Below are 22,671 nucleotides of genomic sequence, written 5' to 3' on the forward strand. Positions count from 1 at the left end.
CACCACAAACATGCCTCCAGTCCTCCAGACTGTCAGGACATCTGTCATTGCTAACAGTCATATGCCCCTCCTTTGTGTGCGCGTATACAGCGCGTGTACGTCTGATAGAAAGCCAGACAAAGACGGATGAATCTTTGGCAGCAGGTCATTTCGGAGACGGCGACAACAGCCTTGCTTCTAAAACATTCATGTCAAAAGGATGCCGTCTGTTTTTTTTTTTTTTTTTTTTTTTTTTCTAGCCAAGTCCCAGTGAACATACAGCTCCACATATAGAGTCACTAATTATATTACAGTGAAGCACACACGCATTTTAGATTAGTGATTCTGAGACCAACCCTTCAAAGCACAATTTAACAACCAACAAACTAAGGCGCATTGTATACTGCTGAGCAATTTTTGTTTCAAAACAAAAGCAGTGCAGTTGGCAAGAACTGATGCAAACACCTCGTAAAACGCATCTTTTTAAACACTACATAAAATGATGCATATTCAATTTAATATACTCAGGCAGATAAGTGAAAAAAAGCTTTAGACAAGCATATCACTTTGGTTCTGAGGGTTGCATGAATATTGTTGTGCCACTAGATGGCGCAGCTTATACACGTTTAAACAAACCTGGCGGGGGTGTTGGACTGAATACTTTGTGTAATTGGGGATAAAATTGCAAATGTTTTTGGTGAGCCGTGCTCAAATATTTCCATATGACTAATCCAGATGAGTATTGTGATGTTTGCCCAACAACCACTCATTCCATCACATTAAAATAATAATAATATTAATTTGTTTCAGTTAATCAACCTGTTCATAATGAAATGGTCTAAAAGTCAAACATCATGTGAGACACTTGAGAAAAAAATGAATCATATCTAGCCCCAATGCACCCTACAAGCAATATCATGATGAAGTAATCATATTTTAAGGCAAAACTAAACCAAATGGTTAATGTATGCAGGAATGCTCATGTGAATGAAATAGTTCATTAGTTCTCAGTTCTTGAGGCACTTAACTTCAGCTACACATTGGACTGCGTGATGAATTTCCTGTATGTAGTCACCTGTCGATTTAATGCTTCCACCATGCAGTCTGACTTTATGTACCTCATCTTCATGCATGTCTTTTCTGTGGTTTTACTGTCAGGCTGATTTGATGTATTTTATATACTGCGTGTGCTATGTATGTCGTTGTTTCCACATTTTGTACTTAACGTGCCTTTGTTTAATTTTGTGTCCATCTTATATTATTAGCCTGGGTGTTAGATGCTTTGTCATTTCAATTGAACTACCAGTGGAAATAAGACTTATTCGTTTACGGCAGTGTTTATTGTGCTTGTTTAAAAATAGATAAATAAATAAATACATCTCTTCTGGCTAACGTCATTCATTCATTCATTTTGTCCTCATTAGGGTCACGGATGAGCCGCAGCCTATGCCGGCTGACTTTGGGCGAATACTCATTCACATCCACTTTCACACATGGACAATTTAGTGTCTTCAATGAACCCAGCATGCCAGCGCGGGGAGAAAATGCAAACACCACGCATGGAAGGTTGGAGCTAGATTCGAACCCTGAACTTGAGAACTGTGAAAACTTTAGAACCAAGAGTCTGTGTGGAGTAGCCATCTGCTTCAACTCTGTGATGATATAGAGAGATAAGATGCTAAGTTTTATTTGTTTCCTATGGCTTTGCCTCACACAAAAAAAAACAAAAAACGATACCAAAATATCATGAATCAGTATAATTGGAGGGTAGTATCCTCGAGGAAGAATAGTGTACTGTTAATCCATCACTATGTTGTCAATAATAACCCCCCCGGTCGGGGACAGCAAGGGAACATCTTAAGAAAAATGAAGTCACAGAGCACGAACGATGCTGACCTGTGATGGATGCAGATGAGAGCGCGAAGGGTCACAAGAAGGAGTTTGATGAGTGACTTGGGTTAACATCTGAGGAATGAATGATGAGCACTCTAGAAATGCGCCGCACTGCACTGCAGCCATTCGAGTACAATGTTTAAAGTGGACATTCGGACTGTGAAGCACCACCACCTCTCCGCTGCTTCCGCAATTGGTAGGCTGCCGTTTAGCGGTTAGCACTGACGGATATATATGTATCTATATATATATATATATACGTAGAAAACTTAACAAAATAAAGTCAGACAATGTTGTGCTGAGGCATCACTGTGACTCAATTTTGCATTGATAAATATAATAATAATAAATACTGGTGGGGTTTTCAGGGAACAAAATGGGCAGGAGTCCATGAGTTGTTTCATGTTCTAATGAATTTACTCTTAATTTGAAAATAAAGATGCACTTTGTCACCAACATGAAATGCGAATATCACCTACTGGCGGGCAAATGACCTCAACACAAATCTATGACTCCTTTCATTGTAGTATATAAAGTTAAAAAGATATAAGTGTATGAATTACATAAAATTACTGTATCAGTGAACTAAAAGATTCAGTAATTGTATAATGTGAGCATATTTTTCCACTACTATTTTAATTTATCAAGAGTATGAAAAACGTGAAAATTATTTTATTGCACATTTAAAACGGATATAAAATGTGCGATTAATTTGTGATTATATCATATCACATCCCATACATTGAGATACATATCAAATCGTCTTTTACATCAGGTAGAAATGAGTATAAACCGGTTTGATGTAGCTGATGATTTGTTGCTTCTTTGAATTTAATGAACTTGAATAGTTTGGGATTTTGGCGAGCTTTGACATGTTTTTACACCCCCTTTGATAAGCAACATTTTAAACAACATCTCAACTAACACAAAAACAATTGGCGAAATTCTGCCAAGACCATGTTTAATACATCTGTTCATAAAATTGGAACATGAAAGTAAGGTTATTAATATAAGTTAGAGGTCACATTTTTCAGTTTTACTCAAATAAGGGTGATGCAGAAATGAGTACACCCCTTAACAAAAAACTTCTACATCTAATACTTTGTATGGCCTCCATGATTTTTAATGACAGCACCAAGCCGTCAGTTCCAAAAACATTTTTCTTGGCCTCATCACTCCATAGTAGTCCCAGTGGTCATCATCTTTGTCAACATGTGCCCTGGCAGTTTTATCTTTTTAAAATGTTTTTACAACTTTTACGACAGTATTCTGACTAATTAGAAAAGCTTTGTTGATCTTCTTTTTTAGCCTCCAACTTTTCGGTGAAATTGAATTATTTTCTTTCACGGTTCTTGTGACATTTCTATTCCACGTGGTGCCATTGCTAACGACATGAAATGGGAAAGGGTTTTCTTTAAGTAACAGCCATTTATAGTCAACTGTCTGCTTGGCACCTGTGTAATGAATAATTTGACGCATCTGTGGACGTTTGTAGTCAAAAATCTAGCTTCTTTTAATGGGGTGTACTCATTTTTGCATCACCCTAATTCGAATAAAGCTGAAAAGGTGGTTCTCCAAGTTACATGATTGACCTTACTTTCACGTTATGAATTAAACACGTTATACAAATTGAGTCTGGTCATCATTTTGGAAATTGTTTTTGTTTTCATTGACATTTTGTTTGGAAGTTATTTTTTGAACGGGGGGGTGCTCATTTATGCTGAGAACTGTACATCCATACCACATCGAATCGAATCGCAATCCCTCTGAATCGAAGCGTTCCACTTGATAATGTACCGTCCTTATATCGTATTACACCCCATGTACGTAAGTGATACACATTCCTACTACACACACACATAAATACAGACAGATATATACATATATGCACACATATACTGTATACGTACACACACAGATATACGATAAAGAGTATTTTTTTGTTCTTTTAGAGTCTTTTCGGGGCTTCGCTGTTCATAAAGTCTGTCTTTATGAACATTGAAGGGGGCGAGATAAGGAGAAGGAGGGAGCAGGAGAGAGAGAGAGAGAGAGAGAGAGGGAGGGAGGGAGAGGGAGAGAGAGAGGCTGAGGGATGTGACATCTCTTCCTCTCTCGCATTCGGTTTACGGACAGCGGAGAAGCAGCGACCATGCTGTGGAAACTAGTTGAGAATGTCAAGTATGAAGATATTTATGAGGTAACGGTACCATCCTTGCTATCACATTTGTCTGAAATGGGATTACTGGGCATGCTTTAAATGGATGCGTGTGTCGTTTGTTCGCCAGGTGTTTTGCAGGTGCTGCAAAGTTTATGGGCCTAAATAGGGTTGTGAACGTGAATGGGAACCTTCTGCTGGGGTGACATTTGTTATTTTGGATGTAGTGCCTGTGGATGAGATGAATGTTTTATTATTTATTTGGAATGGTGAGAGAAAATGGAAAAAAAAAATGTTTGATTAACTATAGGAATATTTAGAGAATTTTTTTTTCTTTTTTTTTTTAGGAATAAAAGGGTGGTGGTGGAATGTGACACCTTTTCAAATGAAAGGCAATAATGTGGTAAATTGGCGACAATGTACAACATCAAAAGTTTCCATGAAAGCTAGTTCAAGCGTGAGATGTATGTAAATCATCTTGGCTTTTATCCCAGAACTATAATAGAAGAAAATAGCCGAACTGCTGCAGACTGGCGCGAGAAAAAAAAAAAAAAAAAAAAAAAAAAAAGAGCCCCTCGGCCGAGCCCAGTGGGAGAGTCTTGTCTCGTGCCGCACATGGCCTCTCTCCCACGGCCACCGGTGTTTAAGGGAGCGCCTAATGCCATTAAACAAGCCCCACGGAGGGCGTTGTAGAGTTTAATGCGCCTTTTGACTCGTGACGCGGTTCACACAAGCCCCCCACGTGCCACGGACTGAATGGATAGTTTCCTTTGGATAATACGATGGGGCTGACTTCCGTTACTTATTTTGAGGGTGGATGTTGTGTCTGGTGAGCGACTTTAATGTTGTGACGGAGATTCGCAGCGCAGTGTTAGTCTGCAGTATTCTATTGCAAGTGAATCCCGCTATATCGCGGTTCTGCATTCGCTCTCATATCACGGGGTTTTATGTTTTATTTTTTAATGGGTTTTTGCAACTTTTTAAATAGGATAGTGTACACAGTGGATGGGTGGGTGGATAATTGTCGAATGCAGTAACAAAAAAAAAAAAATCACTTTGTAAAAAATAATGAACATTTACAGTTTTGCTGGATTTTCATTTTCTTGGGCTCCGATGGGCTGACAGTAGCATAACGCATTTTCGGTTAGAAAACTTTGAGTTTCATTTTAATCATCTTTGAAGGCTTCTATTAATGAGCCTATGTGCCAACAGGAGAAGATAAAACTCCTGGAGTAAGAAGGCGGCGCCCCATATCTTCAGCACGACTGCCACCTACGGATAATCGCAACACATAGCACTTGAATAGTATTTTTATTTATTCATTTATTTTATAAGTTCAAATACGTTTGTACATAAATGTGTGTTTTAATAAGTTTGACTGTGTTTACATGTGTGTGAGTAGTCAAACTATCTTAACACATGTATGGTTTATCTATATATCGCGGATTTTCACTCAGATGCAGAGTTCAAAACGTACCGCCTCCTGTACAACCCCCCCCCCCCCCCCCCCCCCGAGTGTTGTAATCTAGCTATTAAACGTACCTGCGTGTCTCAGAACGCCACACGTGGTGGCGCAAGATGCTTCACTCGTGGCCATGTGTCGCCAATGGCCTCCCTTGCGCGCACGAATACGGTGTTCGTGTAAATCACAGTCAGGAATAACAATTACACGGTGGAGGTAAGGGGGGGGGCGGAGGAAGCTCACACACTGGCGGGGGGAGTGGTGAGAGAGAGCGAGAGAGAGAGAGAGAGAGAGAGAGAGAGAGAGAGAGAGAAGTCAACGCCTGGAGGTGTTTGGAGCAGCATATGCCCGGGCTCTTCTGGACTAAAAAGTTGGCGTTTCGGCCGGTTTTGTTGTTTTAGTGAGGCTGACAGCGGTTGTCCAGATGTTAGTTCATTCTTACTGCACTGCGGTGAGTTTTTGCTTATGGTTATTGTTTGTGGTAAATGTATGTATGTCTTCAGGCTACTTTTTTTTTTTTTTTTTGTAGTTTCTAATTTTCTGTGCTCCCTCAAGGACCGCCATGACGGTGTCTCGAGTCACAGCTCGCGCCTGTCCCAGCTGGGTTCGGTATCCCACGCCGGGCCCTACTCGAGCGCGCCGCCCCTGTCCCACGCACCCTCGTCGGACTTCCAGCCTCCCTACTTCCCGCCGCCGTACCAGCCGCTCGCCCACTACCAGAGCCAGGACCCCTACTCCCACGTGAGCGACCCGTACTCCCTGAACTCTCTGCACCAGAGCCAGCAGGGCGCATGGGGGGCGCGGCAGCGGCAGGACGCCGCCGGGGAGCGGATGGACAGCTCGTCTTTGCTGGCCCAACCTCGGGCCTCGCTGCCGCAGCTTTCTGGGCTGGACCCACGGCGGGACTACGGTGGGGTGAGGCGGCCCGACGTGCTCCTGCACGCCGCTCATCCGGGATTGGAGCCCGGCATGGGCGACGGACTCTTACACGGACTACACGGCATGGAGGATGTGCAGGTGAGTCGGAGGTCAGAAAGCCAATTTGTCACCGCATGTGAGGGATATTACACACACACAAAAAAAAAACACTTTTCTTATGTTTTGTTTGTGTGTATTTACAATTTGGATTTTATTTTTGAAGTGCTGCGATTATAAAGCTTTTGGGGGAAAACAGGGAATATACTGCTCTGTCAAACAACGAATTTTCTCAAAGAATTAATAACAAGAGGAAATTTAACACTGACAAAATTAAAAAAAAAAATATTACAGAGATTTTTGAGCGGGATCAGGGGTCAGTGAATGAGGTGGCCCCTCAGGGTTGACCTCTGAAATAATGCAAAAAGGGCCCAAGGCTGAGGACATGGCCACAACACACACACACACATATACATATAATATTTATATACATATACATATATACACACACACACGTATATACGCATATATATACATATATACATATATACATATATACACATATACATATATACACATATATACATACATATACACATATACATACATATATATATACATATATACACACATATACACATATATACACACATATACACATATACATATATACACATATATACACATATATATACATATATATATACATATATATATACACATATACACATATACATATACAGTATATATAATATTTAGATTTTTGTACAGTCCTTGAATTGAATGAAATTGGCTTAAAAAATAAACTGAGGGAAATGACGTAACATACATTAAAATGCGCTGTACAAGAATAATTACATGGGAGCTCAATTAACTTCAATTATAGGAATAAATTGTTAGATACGGTATTTTTCTTATTTTTTTTTCTTTGTAAATGTAAACAAGTGGTTTTCACGTTCAGGATGTTCATTGCCAATCTTATTTTATTGCCATGCAAAGTCATTTTGTTTTTGTTCGTGTTGTGATGACTGGGCGTTGGACTACGTGATTGAATTCACTTAAAACAGCCAAGGCTTGATTACGTGTGACGTTTAAGTGACCTATTAAAGTATGACTTGTCAATATACCACAAGCTTATAACGATGGTTTATATCTGTGTTGGTACTGACAGACTATTGACGACACCAACGGAACCAACATACTGGATCAATCTGTTATTAAGAAAGGTAAACTGCATGTCGATAATTTGTGCAATGTAAATGATGGATATTCTCGTTTTAAAAACGATGCGTATTTGTATTTATGAATCGATTTTAAGATTGTTTACATGACAGGATGGCACGAATGAGACTCGTTGGGCAATATATAACTTCAAATAGTAAATGCACAGATTTGACAGATTTATTAAAAAAAATTGTAATGCCATAATTTTAAACACAATCTTTGTAATGGCCGTCACTGTGTATCCAATAAGGTGTTGTTCTTATTGTTTAGTAACACGATAGTAATGACGAGGGACCAAAATGGGTATTATTGGAATATTAAAAGGGAGTTCCGGTTGTAAAAAACGGCAGTTGTTCCTGCTCAGTGGCTCCGGGATGGGGGGGGGGGGGGCTGTAAAGCGGGATAACGACCCCAAGCTCCCCCTGCAGAGCGCCGCTGACTGGCTGCCACGCATGCAGGCGAGCCGCTGATGATGTGCAATGATTCAGTCGTGGGATGTTGAGTGACTGAGCTCCCCGCGGGGCATTTAAGCCGCTGATGTAATAAATGGCACCGCTCACGGAGATCTCGTGAGCTCGTTTAGAGCTAATCTGCTGTATTATCCCCCGTGGAGCTATCAAAAAAAAAAAAAAAAAAAAATCACACTGGCCCTGTGCATGCATGCGTGCGCCTGCTTGGCTGCAGCGACATTTTTAGTGTGAGCGTTATCATGAATGGAAACAATATTGTGTGAGTTCAAATGGCCGCGAAAAAGTTGAGAGGTGTAATACGATCGGATCAACAATCGATCATTTTGTAAGCAGAACTTCAAATAAGAGCAGCATAGATGGCCTCGTGAATGCGCCCGGTTCGACTGAGACAACATTATCAAATTAAATTTAAACCTTGCGCCAGAAATGACGACCAAAATACACTCACTTGACCACTACAGCATGAAATAAAATCACCGAAATCCGTTGCAAGAATTGTACCGAAAATTCTGCATTGACAACGCTTAAATAATGACTTTTGATTTGGATTGACACCGCCATATGTATGCATTATCGTCACACTGAGAGAATATTTTGGCTGCCCAATGTAATTATATCAGCTGGTCAAAAATATTAGAAACAACTTTTATTTGTAGTTCATCCACAGTAGCATTCAAAAGACCAAAAATCTTATAGGCTATAAATACAATTTTTGCACACGAAAATCCTAAAATGCCAGGAAATATCGAGGGACATAATACACCTTATCAAAATACAACTCAGCGTTATCATTTATGAAAACCGATTTTTAAAATTCAGCTCCTGTTGGATTTCATTTAATTGCCAGTCGACTAATAATAATAATAAAAAAAAAAAAACTCTTTTAGTACCCATGCCACCCAAGAACATCGGTTCGTTGATGCTGGGCAAGGACGGCCTGATCGGTGGAGTCAGCGTCAACATAAACGAACTGTTCTGTTCGGTACCGGGTCGGCTGTCCCTGCTCAGCTCCACCTCCAAATACAAAGTGACCGTTGGGGAGGTGCAGAGGAGACTTTCCCCGCCCGAGTGCCTCAACGCATCCTTATTGGGGGGCGTGTTGCGAAGGTACACGCACAGGCACACACACGCACACGCACACGCACACGCACACGCACACACCTAGCACCTCTATGCAAATCTCTGGAGACACTTTGTAACACACGCACACGCACAAAAATCACTTCAAGCATCCCTCGTGGCACGCTCTAAAAGAAATCCATTGCGCATGCATGCTGTGTATCCAAATGTTTACATTATTTTCCCCTCTACATTTTGACAGAGCAAAGTCCAAAAATGGCGGGAAATGCCTGAGGGAAAAACTAGAGAAGATTGGACTGAACTTACCTGCCGGGAGACGCAAGGCTGCAAACGTCACGTTACTAACGTCACTAGTTGAAGGTGATTATTATAGTCATTATTTTAACTTAATATTTTTTTTTTTCCAGAGGGCGTGGCCACCAGTTTCAGCCAGTAATTAGGGTTGAGAGAGGAGGCGGACTGGGATGCAAAATACATTTGCTTAAATAATTCAACTATTATTATTATTATTGTTATCATTATTATTGTTATTATGATTGTTATTATTATTTATAATAATAATAAAAATAATGTTAGATTTTTTTGCTTTAATATTCACCATTAGCCATTGTTGCACATTAAGTAGGAAATGTTATTCGCAAAATAATAGAATAATAGAGCAAAAAAAAAAAAACAACCCACTAACGTTTAAATCCTGCAGCAAAATAAACAACAACAAAAACATCATAGCGTAAGGGCCCGACAACTAACTTGTTGGATTGAACAGCAAATACTAACCAAACACGAAAGTAGGTTTTCAATGTACGCATTTGAATGTTGGCGGTGGATTTGTGTCCGTGCGCGTCCACGCTGACTCGCCATCCCTCTGCTCAGGCGAGGCCGTGCACCTTGCCCGAGACTTCGGCTACATCTGCGAGACGGAGTTCCCCACCAAAGCCGTGAGCGAGTACCTCAACCGGCAGCACGCGGATCCCAACGAGCTGCACACGCGGAAAAACATGCTGCTAGCCACCAAGTGAGTTTGATGGACCATTTGATTGGATTCTCACTCGTTGTCTTTTATGGCCACTCTGCTGTTTGCCTTGCACTCTTCGACCCATTATAGCACCATTCTAATTTTAAACAATGTTATTTTTTTTTAAATGTAAAAAAAATAAATAATCTCAAGTCAATATTTGAGACTAAAGCAGCGGGTGCTCCCTCACTTGAATTTCCCAAGCCGGAGAAACATATTGTTGCCGTTTAATTTGAATGACATAACTGCACACATTGGGGTGAAAAATAGGGCATTCATCACCTCCAAATGGGGGGGATTTCTAGTTGAAGGAATTAGTGAGAAATTAAATCATCCCTTCATTTTCCAGGGCCCTCTTTGGTCCGCCTCTTAAAGGATGGCCTGAGGGAGCAAAGCCTGCTGTGCTACACTATATATGCCTGGCCCATTCTGGCGCAGTGAGCATGGCAATGACATTTGGATAGGAGATTTTATTCATAGTTTGATATGGTTTTAACCTGGAATAAAATATAATGTTTGATGTTAGAAAAAAAAAAAAAACACCAGTTAATGGAAGCATTTCTGAATTAAACCTCTCATATTGGTTACCTGAAAATAGCTCTATAATATTAACATTTTATTCCTGGTAAATGTCAGCCCAAGAGTAGCATTAGCCGGACATTTAGGTATCGTTAAAAGATTCATTTGCAAGAAACCTTTCAGCATATATTTAATATTGAACAATTTGCTGAGACCAGAGCTCACTGACATTTGAAAATAAGCGCAGTTGTTAATGCCTGTTTGACCCCTGCTTCTTGTCTTAGAGGCCATTGTACTGATCTACATCTGAAGTTACTCATAATCGATTTTTAGGGCTGTTATTCAGTGGAAATGATTTCAGGATCTTATTGCCTTTAGCAACTCAGTAGCAACGGTTGTGTTGGAGAAGCAAGATGACCGAATAGATCAGCGATTTTGTTTCCATGGTCAACAATATTAGTCGAAAGAGTTCACAGCTTCTAGCTGTTTGACTCCAATGTGTAAACACAGAGTCGTTAAACACATTTAGGATAGCAACCAAAAAATAATCAATACAATTTTTTTCATCCTATAGTCTAATAACAGAACTGAGCGCAAATGTATACAGTGACCCACTCACCTAAGACATTTAAATATATAAAAAGCCCCCAAAAAATAGATGAAGTAAAATCAGACCACTAAAAATAAGTGTGTTGCAGCCGTGTAATTGCAGTGCAATATTTGTGAGTAAATTCTCATGTCTGCGTGGTGCTCAGTATGGCCGATGTGTTCGCTGGTGGATGTTTGATGCTCAGATGTGAACCTGATCCACTGCTGTGTGTCGGGGGTGCCTTTTTCAAATTCATTATTTATCAGTTTAGTGTTTCAAGTCATCAGAAAACAACAGTGAAGGCCTAAAGTCTAGCCTGAGGCGGAGACTTCTTCTCTCTACTCAACTAAACCCAGCTGGACTCGGCCTGCACCGCCTGTCACTCATTTGCTGCAGTGTTGCCCTTAGGCCTCTATAGTGTGTGTGTGTGTGTGTGTGTGTGTGATGCGTGTGGGGGGGTTGGGGGCGGGCTGAGAAGCGAGAGGTCCCTTGGATATGAATTGGGCCCAAAATCCAATGAAAAGGATGTATTTAAATTTAACATTGTGTCCAAAATGCGATGTTAAAAACCCATCACTCCAATATTAAGACCTTCAAAAAATACCTCTTCATTGTGTGGCATTTTTTTTTGCCATTTGCTGTTGTTTCAAAAGGTGTTAACAGTGATGTAATTTGCTGGAATGTGTTTTATGATTTGTGTTAAGGACTTTGCAACACGAGCCTATATGGTGGCCTATTAAATCGGTTCAAAACAGCTGAAACCAGGGGCGGAGCTACAGGGTGTGGCCACCCCCATTCTAGGGGAAAATTTGCATACCTGTGATTTTTATGCCATTTTTTCAGGGATGCAGTATTCTTAGGCCCCCATCATACTTTGCACTATTTAAAAAAAAAATATATATATATTATCATTATTATTATTATTATTATTAAAAATACACGTACAATTGATCTGAAAGCAACCTCTAGAATAAAATGTTTGAATAAAAGCACATTCAATTCTGACAGTCAACGTCAAACAAAATCATTACCGTCACACCATAGCAAGCATCTAACACGGCAGAGAAGTAATTGTTTATCATACCATCCAAGGTCACGGTTTTAAACAACTAAGAGCATTTTTGAGTCATTTCTGGACTATTCACACAAACGTTTTTAATGTGATCCAAATAAAACTATGATGTGTTGTGCACATCAAATCTCTCAGATGCAGGAAACTGACAACAGTGCATTACAATAATGTGCCCTCATAACAAAAACATAAAATAAAGCAACAGACAGCTTTTTTGATAATGACTAATCCACAATGTTTCTGGGTTTTGATTTACTAAAAAACAAAACAAACAAAAAAAAAGCATTCTTGCAATAACAAGTTGGTTCTTTCTTGTTTTTTTTTTTTTGCTTTGTATTTTATTTTAAAAGATCTCCAGAGAAAACGTGCACCAGATGAAACAGTACGCAGCTATTGGCAAAATGTTTTCAACTGCAAATCAAACAGCTACATTTAAAGCTGAAAAAAAAAAGCACAGGCAATGTCACACGAACAAAACAGTATGAGAGAAAGAATACTCGGCATGTTTTCGTACAACAAATCAACGTAATCTACAAATTGAAATAAATCAATCAATAAATGTCAACTCATCCTTCCACAGTGCCAATTACTGGTGTTGAAAAATGATACAGCTTAGCTTTTGCAAACGCAAATAACGCTGATAGCACCGCTAATGAGACAGACACCTTTTTGTATCATCACCCAGCTTTTAGACGTTCACTAGCAAACTGCTTTTTATCTCCACTCTGTGATATGATTTTGTTGTTTTTTTTGGTTGACATCTTAAGAAGCCTTTTTTTGCTATTATATCTACATCACTTGATTTAACTGTTGACTTTTTTATTATTATAATACACTGTTTCTAGTGTATTTTCAGTGCTTTTATATTAATGTAAACCTTTTTTTTTCATTATGACGTAAGTAGCTGACGAATAGGGTATGCGCTTTGACATTCCCACCTTTTTCACATCACTTTTAATTTGTGTTGCTTTGATAAATGTCTCATGTTATTGTCAAGTCGTTTGGAAATATTTTTTTCCTCCCCTTTGCAACAATTCTCAGAAAGTTTGAAGGGTGCTATTCACAATTGCTTGACTTTGACTTTTTTTTTTTAAACATGCTAAAGTCAAACAACCAAGCAATTATATATATATATAGAGATAGATAGATAGATAGAGATAGAGAGATATAGAGATAGATAGATAGATAGAGATAGAGAGATAGAGAGAGAGAGAGAGTAACTCCGCCCCTCCACTGAACAGCAGCCCAATCCCATCTTCACATTCCGAACCAAAGTGCAATCTGCATTAAGATGACATTTTTAAAGCAGTTACTTAAAGACCATTATGTGATATGTTGTCAAATATGGATTAACCTTTTTTTTTTTTTTTTTTTTCCAATGCCAACACCTGCTAGAAAATGGATGGCGAGCCACAAATGGCCCCCAGGCTACATTTTGGTCACCAATGCCATAGTGAAATTGAGTTACTCCTGAATATCTAACATGAATAAATATAACATTAACAAAAACAATGAAAGACTTTTTTTTCTCGTCAAAATTATACCTGTAATAATTAGAAAGCATTTTCCGAAATTTCTTCTCCCTGGTCAAAGCATTTCAAAATAGTCAGCGACGCGTTTGAGATATATATGCCTGTCGGAGTGACAATTTGACAACAGAAAAATGATCCTAACTTAAGCTTGCTCAGACCACGTTTAAGCGCAGAGTGGACTTGCCTAAAGTGACGTATTTCGTTCATAAATATGTGAACAGTGGGCATCAAACTGAATCATTCTAGAAATCAATTATTATTATATTGCATTTTTGAAATCTTTCCACTGGACGGACGGCACAACTATTGCGGGGACACCAGCGCTTCCATGTCACAGCGCAGATGTACTTCCGCTATATTGAGACTTAAACGGAAGTCAATCCCAAATGTTTTTTTCAAGAATATGTTCCCAGCAGGCCCGCTAGTTGAAACACGGCATTCTGATTCATTTTGGAATATAATTTAAGCAGCAAAATGCACTCGTTTTTAGCCATCTCTGGGGACGGCCATTTTGTCTTCTGTCGACTGAAAACGACATCACAACTGCTCACAACGACCAATCACGGTTGACCTGTTTTCTGAATCTGAGCCGTGATTGGTCCTTGTGAGCAGTTGTGATGTCATTTTCAGTCGACAGAAGACAAAATGGCCGTCCCCAGAGATGGCTAAAAACGAGTGCATTTTGCTGCTTAAATTATATTCCCCAAACGTAATATTTATCAGAATGCCCTGTTCCAACTAGTGGGCCTGCTGGGAACATATTCTTGAAAAAAATGTGTTTGCGTTGACTTCCTGTTTAAGTGTGAGACTAGTGCGCCGCATCGAAAAGAAATGACAGGAGCTGCTTTGATTGAAGTCAAGTGTGACCACCCCCACAACAGTGTAGCCCTCCCTCTCTCAGCGACGCTCATCTGGTCTCACCCGCCTCCGCACAGAGCTATAGGGCAGTTCATGAAAACAGATTACCTTTGGGAGATTGACAACATTCGGATTTGAGAACTAACAGCATGAGTGAGAGAGAGGCAAAGCCTTCTCATGCGAGGCTATGTAGCGACGAAGCTATATCGAGATCTTTTCTCTCCTGACATGTTATTGCTTCTCTTCCCTCCAGACAGCTGTGTAAGGAGTTCACAGACCTGCTGGCCCAGGACAGGACTCCCCTGGGCAACTCGAGGCCCAGCCCCATCCTGGAGCCCGGCATCCAGAGCTGCCTCTCTCACTTTTCCTTCATCACACACGGCTTCGGTTCGCCCGCCATCTGCGCCGCGCTCACGGCCCTCCAAAACTACCTCACCGAGGCCCTCAAAGGACTGGACAAGATGTTCCTCAACAACCCTCCCAACCGGCACGGGGACAACAAGGTTGGCGAGAAAGAGGAAAAGCAGCGGAAATGAACCCGACGTGACGTCGTTACTCGCGGCTCGGCGCCCGGCGTGCGCACACGCGGGTCCGCGTGAGGAAGGAAAGGGGAGGAAGGAGTTGGAGGACACAGAGGGATTGTTCATCTGCGTTACCTTCTTTCACTCCCCTGAGGACATTCTGGTTGCGGCGTTACATCCGTTTTTGCTCCTCGTGCCAGTATCCAGACGGACAGACATTGTGTGTGCGCTTGTGTTTGTCTTCATGCAACAAAAGCATTGTGAGTATGAAGATGGGTGAAACAGATTTGTCTGGGTAAGGCGAGGGGGAGGGTAATTTATGCCTGTACATATTTATTTATATTAATTTAAACGGTTCATTTTGTAAATAGGTGCCAGCTATTTTGGAGTAGGCCTATTTATCTGTGATTTGATCTTTGTGAGTCGCCAGCGAGTTGGGGTGGGGGGACTAAAGGACTCATCCAGTGTTTTTCTGTTCTTATAGAGCTGTTGTCATGGTGCTGATGATGGGTAGACATGCTTTGAATTGTCCTGTGCTTTCATTTCTATCACATTGATAATAAACCATGTGTTTTATTATGAGAGGTATGCTGCAGGGAACCTTCCTCCATGAAAACGCTGCATTCCGTAACCGTGTCCTCTATCCAGAAAGAAAACCATCGTTTTCATCATGGTACACTCAAAAAACACAAATTTGGGTCAAAAATGGACCGACCCACTATTTGGGTCAATTTAACCCACTTTCTTGCGTTGCCTTGTACAAAACAGCTCAATTTTGGGGGTTGTTTTGGATAAAACTATCAATTTTTGGGGTTGTTTTCTGGGGGGAAAAAAAAGAAAAAAAAAGAGAATTGGGTCAAATTGACCCAACTAGTGGATGGGTCCATTTTCGCCCCCAAATTGTGTTATTTTTAACCCAACTATTTTTAGACGGTACAGAGTGAGCATTTGACTAAATGCCCACGATCAAATGATGGGGGAAATTTGGAAGGAACTAATTTTCAATCCGATGGAAGATTGCTCTGAACTCCCATTTCTGTGTGTTGAAAAATGAAGTTAGGAATTTGACCAAAATTTTACTTAAAAATACAGCTCTAAATTAAAAAAAACCCAAAATGTATTAACCTAAGTTTTTAGCCACCATCATGTATGATTTTATTGTCCTATTTGATGCCTAATGTTAGATTTAATTACCCTACAGTAATAATCCTCTTGCAATTATTCAGAGACTCCATTTATTAGGATCACAGCCTGCACTGGCTAACAATAGTTAATAATGCATTTGAACCTTGGCGACCATGTTCAACTTTTTTTTTTTTTTTTCCCAACACAAGTTATTACAAGCAAACAACATCACTTTTTACCAAAACAATACCAATACTGCTACTGGTAATAATAGCCCAGATACTGGTATTTCATCATGCAAGGAGGCTGCAATGTATTCCAGAGCATGCACACAGCAGGATGGATTCCAGTGAGATAATTGGCTGCATTCTAGAGGCCTCTCACTCGCACGTGCACGAGGGAAAAGGAATTGTGCCTTGGGGGGCCTTCTTCAATGTTGGCTATCTTCTCCTGTGGTGGTTATCTCCCAATGTACTAATGATGAGAGAGCACGTGACACGCTGGTTCGAGCAGAGAGAGAGAGAGAGAGAGAGAGCGAGAGAGAGAGAGAGAGAGAGCGATCCTGAAATCAACTTTATTAGGCTTATTTTTTTTTTTCAACAGTGCACACTGGTAATGGCCAAATAAAATATCATAAAAACCACAACCAAAGAGCAAGAGAGGGAGATAGAGAGAGAGAGAGAGGAACGGCGAGAGTGATCGAGGCAGCCTGGGGCTGAGCGTGACCCGTGGAGTGGAACGTCGCGTGACGCAGGTGCAGAGTTCAGAACCGGCACATCCTCGAGCGATTCCCGTTCAACAAAAGGAGGAGCTATTGAGGATCAGTGGCTGCGCAACAAAGACAGGTTGGCTGGATGCAATAATAAAAGTGCAGAAGACAAGCATGACCTTATGATAAATTCATTCGCAATAACATTTGGCACAATAGATTAATGATTTGCAAAAGTTCATAACCCACTTTAACTACATTTGTAAATGAGTCTCGTATGCACCTAGCATAGCGTATTAAAAGGAACTGCTTTGAATGGCCATGACTGAAGTTGGCTGTGACCACTCCCACAGCGGTACAACGGCCCTCCCTTTCACAGATCCGCCGGCCTGCGCTCATCTGAAAAATGACCAACATCGAGTTTAACCAGCCTCTGCGTAGATACACCACGTGCCACGCGCCAGATTTATGCCGGTCACGAAAAGAGAGCACTTAGCATCACAGTATTAGTTACACCCCATTACAAATAAGGTACTTTTACAATACAGTACGGTTATTTCTTATAGCCAAATTTTGTAATTGGCATTAGGGTTATGAGGAGGATAATTTGGAAAAAGAAAAATCTCATACGGAATGAGGGACCCAGAGAGTTTTGGAACCCAAGATCCAAACCGTTCCACTGGTGCTCTCTGGCTGCCGGAAGGTGAACCTTTGTGACCAATTATCAAGTTGTTGTTTTTTTTTTTTTTTGCCAAATCCAACAGCTTTTTATCCAGGACTGCCCTTTACTTGGCTCCCTCAAGCTGCCCATCCCTCAGACTAGCTTCAAAGTCCCTGTTGAGAAAAGCATCCTCACAGCATGATGTTGCTACCCGCATGTTTCACAGCAGGAATGGCATCTTCAGGGTGGTGTTCAGAGTTCGTTTTTGACCACAAATCTTGCATTTTAGGCTGAGCATGTTTGCTGTCTCCCAACACTGATTTTGGAAAATTGCAAATGGAAGTCCTTGCGGCGGAAGGGACAACCGTGTCTTGATTTTATATCTATATTTTTTTAATAACCTAATAATAATAATAATAATAACCAATAAAATGCTGGCAATTGTTTGTGCGAGATTTTATTTAGGGGCATAGTTAAGGGGGCCGAATACTTAGCAGGCAAAACTTTTGAGATTTTCATATCCATATACATAGTCTTTCCACTTCTCATTTATTTGCGGCATGTTATGTTGGTATACCACTTAACATCCCAATAAATTAATTTAAGTTTGTGGTTGTAACATGACAGCAATGAGGAAAAGTTTAAGGGGTATGAATACTTTTATAAGCACCAGTAAAAAGGCATACAGAGCTAGCTTGCTAGCTAGATGATATAGCGATAGATAGGTAGCTCTGGTAGATAGTGTAGGTAGATACATAGTTTTTTTTGTTGTTTTTTAATAGCAACTGTGTTTAATTGTTATAGTTTAGGTAATTACTTATCAAGTGTAAAGATTTCTGCAGGTTTTTTTTTATCATGCTTAATTCAACTAATCTGATTCTAGCAAAAAGTATACATCTTCTGTTGCTAGCTATATGAAAACTTAAAGGAGAAGTCAACGCAAACATTTTTTTTTTATTAAGAATATGTTCTATGTAACCCCACTAGTTAAAACAGGGCATTCTGATAAATATTGCATTTGTGGAATAAGTGTTAATGCACTCGTTTTTAGCCATCTCTGGGGCAGCCATTTTGTCTAATGTCAACTGAAAATAACGGCTCGGATTCAGAAAACAGGTCTGCTGTGATTGGTTGTTGTGAGCAGTTGTGATGTCATGTTCAGTCGACAGAAGACAAAATGGCCGCCCCCAGAGATGGCTAAAAAAAAGTGCATTTTGCCGCTTAACTTATATTCCACAAACGCACAATTAATTAGAATGCCGTGTTTCAACTCGTGGGCCTGCTGGGAACATATTCTTGAAAAAAATAGGTTTGGATTGACTTCCGCTTTGAGCATACAGAAAGATGACTGATGTTTGATGAAGTTGTTTACATGAAAATATCACAGGGTTTTACTTTGATGAGAAGACTGTTTGAAAGCGATCCAGCGTTGAAAAAAACGAGTCCATAAAAACAACACATGTACAAGTTTTACAACCTGTGTGGCGGCCTGTCATTTTGCCAGAAAGTGAGAAAGCACGTTGCCACCAGCAAAGCCTCTCAGCGCTCTGTCGCCCAATGGGCTGTAAAAATGCTTATCCCACACACGCACACACACGCAGGCTATCCAGCACGCAGACAGCCGAGTGCAGGTCGGGAGTAATTCTTGCTCACAGCACTGTGCTGGAGGCAATGGAGGCGCTGGATATTTCATTATTCATTAATTTACTGTTTAACAAATCCTGTCATTACTGAGCTAGAGCTGAATTCTCTCTCTCTCTCTCTCACACACACACACACACACACACTCACACATACACTTACACACACTCACACGCACAGTAGCGGGTGTCAGGCGTTGCAAATCGGCCTGTTTGATCCTGGCCTTCTCAACAAATGTGTAGAGAGCCATGAATAATAAGAAACGCAGAGCTTTGGCGGAACGAGCAAGCGTGACACTACCTCACAAAAAAAAAAGGAAAAAAAAAAAAGCCCTTTAGCGCGCAGCAAAAGTCCGCTGGGGTCTGCAATAGACGCCCGAGGTTCTTTATATGAAAAGACAAAGCAAACAGTGTGATCGATATGAAAGGCAAGGCCCCCACCCACACGCGCACGCAGAAGGTGAGAGCGACACCGGGCCGTTTCCTGTTTTGCATAAAAGAAGGTTAGCACAGCTGCTGCTTATTTCATTCACTGCTGACATTAATGACACGCGAATGTTTATGTGTTTTTTCCCGGGCTGGAGTCGCCACAGGAAAAAAATGATTAAACTGCCTTGTTAGGGTTCTGCTGTTATTGTTGCAACAAAAGCGGGGGAAAAAAAATGTGGCACGGGTATTGTTGTACGCATCTAGTACCGATAAACACCAGCATGTTAGGAGAGTCGTGAAAATGGGGTTGGTGTTAAGGGAAAGGGCGAAAATAACAATATATAGTTGACTGATTATGAATACACCTTTCTAAATGCCAGGAATTTGATTAAAAATGTTTTGCTAGTGTGATCATTTTAAATTATTTTCTTTACCTTCTGTTGTCAAAAGCTGCAAAGAGCATAAGTACTGGTAGGACATTTGTGGAGTTCTAATTAGATACAAAATCTGTGAAAAGATTGATTTATGATTCGAAACTTTCCATTCATTTCAGCATTCTATTTTGGTGGGTATCATGAAAGAAATATGATCTTGTTGTTTTTTATAACGTTTTCTTTGACACTTTTCTCAGTATCATATTTTCCCCCAATATATCTGACATCTTCAAATACCCATATAGTCTCATATCTTTATTGGTTGCAAAAATAGTCTCAATGAGATATTTTGCCAACAGCCCAAACTCCCCCAGGGTTATTTAAGAACAACAAACAATTCAAACAACTTGCAGGGTGGCTTTTTAGACGTCGGAAAAACAAAAGAAAGTGCATTTGTTCAACAAATACGTCTTTTTTTCCCCATTGATAGGTTTCAACAATTATCCATTAATCATCTGGTTTTGGAAAAAGGGGAAAAAAGGGAGGGCTCCACAAAATCCAGAAACCTCTGAAACACAAGTCAACTGTAACAAAATAAAGAAACTCCAGCTTGTCAACATGCTCAGGGCTGAAACGTAAACTCAACACAGTGACAAGTAGGTCCAACAGCTGGTAAATCACACCTCGAAAAAGATGCTAACAATGATGCAATGTCATTAAAGCGGAAGTCAACCCAAGCACATTTTTTCAGGAATGTTCAATGCAAGCCCACTAGTTGAAACGAGGCATTCTGATAAATATTGCGTTTGTGGAGTAAGAGTTAATCCACCCGTTTTTAGCCATCTCTGGGGGCGGCCATTTTGGTACTTCTGTCAACTGAAAATGACATCACAAATACTCAGGGACCAGATAACGACCAATCATGGCTCAGCTTCAGAAAACAGGTGAGCCGTGATTGGGCGTTACCTGAGCCCTGAGTAGTTGTGATGTCATTTCCAGTCGACAGAAGTGACAAAATGGCCGCCCCCTGAGATGGTTAAAAAGGGGTGGATTTTGTAGCTTAACTCATATTCCACAAACGCAATATTAAACAGAATGCCGTGTTTCAACTAGTGGGCCTGCATAGAACATATTCTTGAAAAAAATATATGTTTGGGTTGACTTCCTTTTTAAGACAACAAACAGCAACTTAATTTCACTGGCATGTGGGAAGATATTAACTCAAAATCAAATTCTGCATGATCAAGCAAACCCACCCAGCCACTTGTTAAAACCTTGACACTAAAAAGCCAAAAGGGAAAAGACTGACATTCCAAGGAGGAAGAAATCTGTGTATCTCAATGTGCTGGCCCTCAAGTACGCCCTGACCTGTGGGTGGCCACCGACTTGATGTCATTAACACGTGACATATGTAGAGCTGACCAGGAGTGGCCGGAGGCCAGCGTGCGCCTTCGCGGCCGGCCTGGCGTCCGCAGGGCAGCGGCGACTCAGCCCGGCTGAGTCGAGCAGCTAGTCGGTGTCTGCTGTTGAAGACGCAACGTGCGGATCAGTATGCGTGACAGACAATGCGCATGGATGGTAGCTCAGGGCGAGGTGTGGGCGGGAGTTATGGGTGGTTGTTGTATTGGGAGGAGAAAGGAGGGGAGGGGCGGGGAGGGCGGGGGGCTCGGAGGGATGCTGGCAGTCAGAGTCCCTTAAGGACGGTTTGAAGATATTAAGTTGAAGTGACACAGTCGCCGCTGCTACTGAGGCAAGGCGGCTACTCCAGACGGCTCAAGGTCACACGGAGGAGGACACACTCCTGTCACCACGCCACTAATGCTCATTTGGACACTGGAAACACCCCAACACACCCGCATTCGAAAAAAAGATGATGCGATTCATCCTCAAAAAGAGAAAAGACTAACTGTATACTCGATGTGTTATCTATCAAGTACTTTTGGCTAAGGATTTTAGACTCTTGGAATGTTGCCACCTTGTCATGTGACTTATTGCAGATTGTACCTGTTGCATTTTTACTAACGGGTAGTAACATTACAAGGTTGACAACAGCACCATTTGTCATTCGACTAACATCAGGAGGAAAAATAGGGCTCCAAAATCAAGCAAGCTGATATCACAAAACCTCAGCATTCCGTCAGAGCTGCCAACACAAAAGCTACGCCTCGAAAGTCATACTAAAACGATCACCTTGGTGGGTTTTGCTTTTCATATAGCTCTTATTCATAAATAAATTCCAAAAGAAGGGCTACACTCAACAAAGTTGTGATTGGCATAACACGAGAAGAGAAGAAGAAGATATGCTGTGTTAGCAAGTACAACGATTATTAGCTAATCACAATTGCTTTTAGGAAAGTGAACTAGCCTAAAAATTGCAACACTATTGTGATTGCATTCAGGTCACCTGGAAAGCTACCCTGAGCTCAAACCCTTAACCCGTAACCTGCCG

General features: G+C 40.8%; 2 protein-coding genes and 1 long non-coding RNA gene across 8 annotated transcripts in view; 1 reads left to right on the forward strand and 2 right to left on the reverse strand.

Moving 5' to 3' along the window:
- Positions 1-22,671, reverse strand: part of LOC147127896 (uncharacterized) — a 286,111-nt gene that overhangs the window by 7,252 nt on the left and 256,188 nt on the right. The gene's annotated exons all lie outside the window — the stretch shown is intronic.
- Positions 1-22,671, reverse strand: part of LOC147127897 (uncharacterized) — a 50,520-nt gene that overhangs the window by 1,209 nt on the left and 26,640 nt on the right. The gene's annotated exons all lie outside the window — the stretch shown is intronic.
- tfap2b (transcription factor AP-2 beta) lies at positions 4,001-15,830 on the forward strand. Of its 2 annotated transcripts, XM_086019597.1 has the most exons (9): positions 4,001-4,069; positions 4,158-5,705; positions 5,891-5,940; positions 6,045-6,506; positions 7,576-7,630; positions 8,986-9,205; positions 9,420-9,538; positions 10,052-10,193; positions 15,017-15,830. In XM_086019597.1, the coding sequence occupies exons 3-9, from the start codon at positions 5,914-5,916 to the stop codon at positions 15,297-15,299; spliced, it is 1,308 nt and encodes a 435-aa protein (XP_085875723.1). In that variant the 5' UTR covers positions 4,001-4,069; positions 4,158-5,705; positions 5,891-5,913; the 3' UTR covers positions 15,300-15,830. The 2 variants fall into 2 exon arrangements, with proteins under 2 accessions (XP_085875723.1, XP_085875722.1); XM_086019596.1 differs by lacking the exons at positions 4,158-5,705; positions 5,891-5,940 and having other exon boundaries at positions 4,005-4,069.

This window comes from Filicampus tigris, chromosome 20 (genome assembly GCF_054856515.1).
Source record: "Filicampus tigris isolate MCC_2025a chromosome 20, RoL_Ftig_1.0, whole genome shotgun sequence".
Lineage (NCBI taxonomy): Eukaryota > Metazoa > Chordata > Actinopteri > Syngnathiformes > Syngnathidae > Filicampus > Filicampus tigris.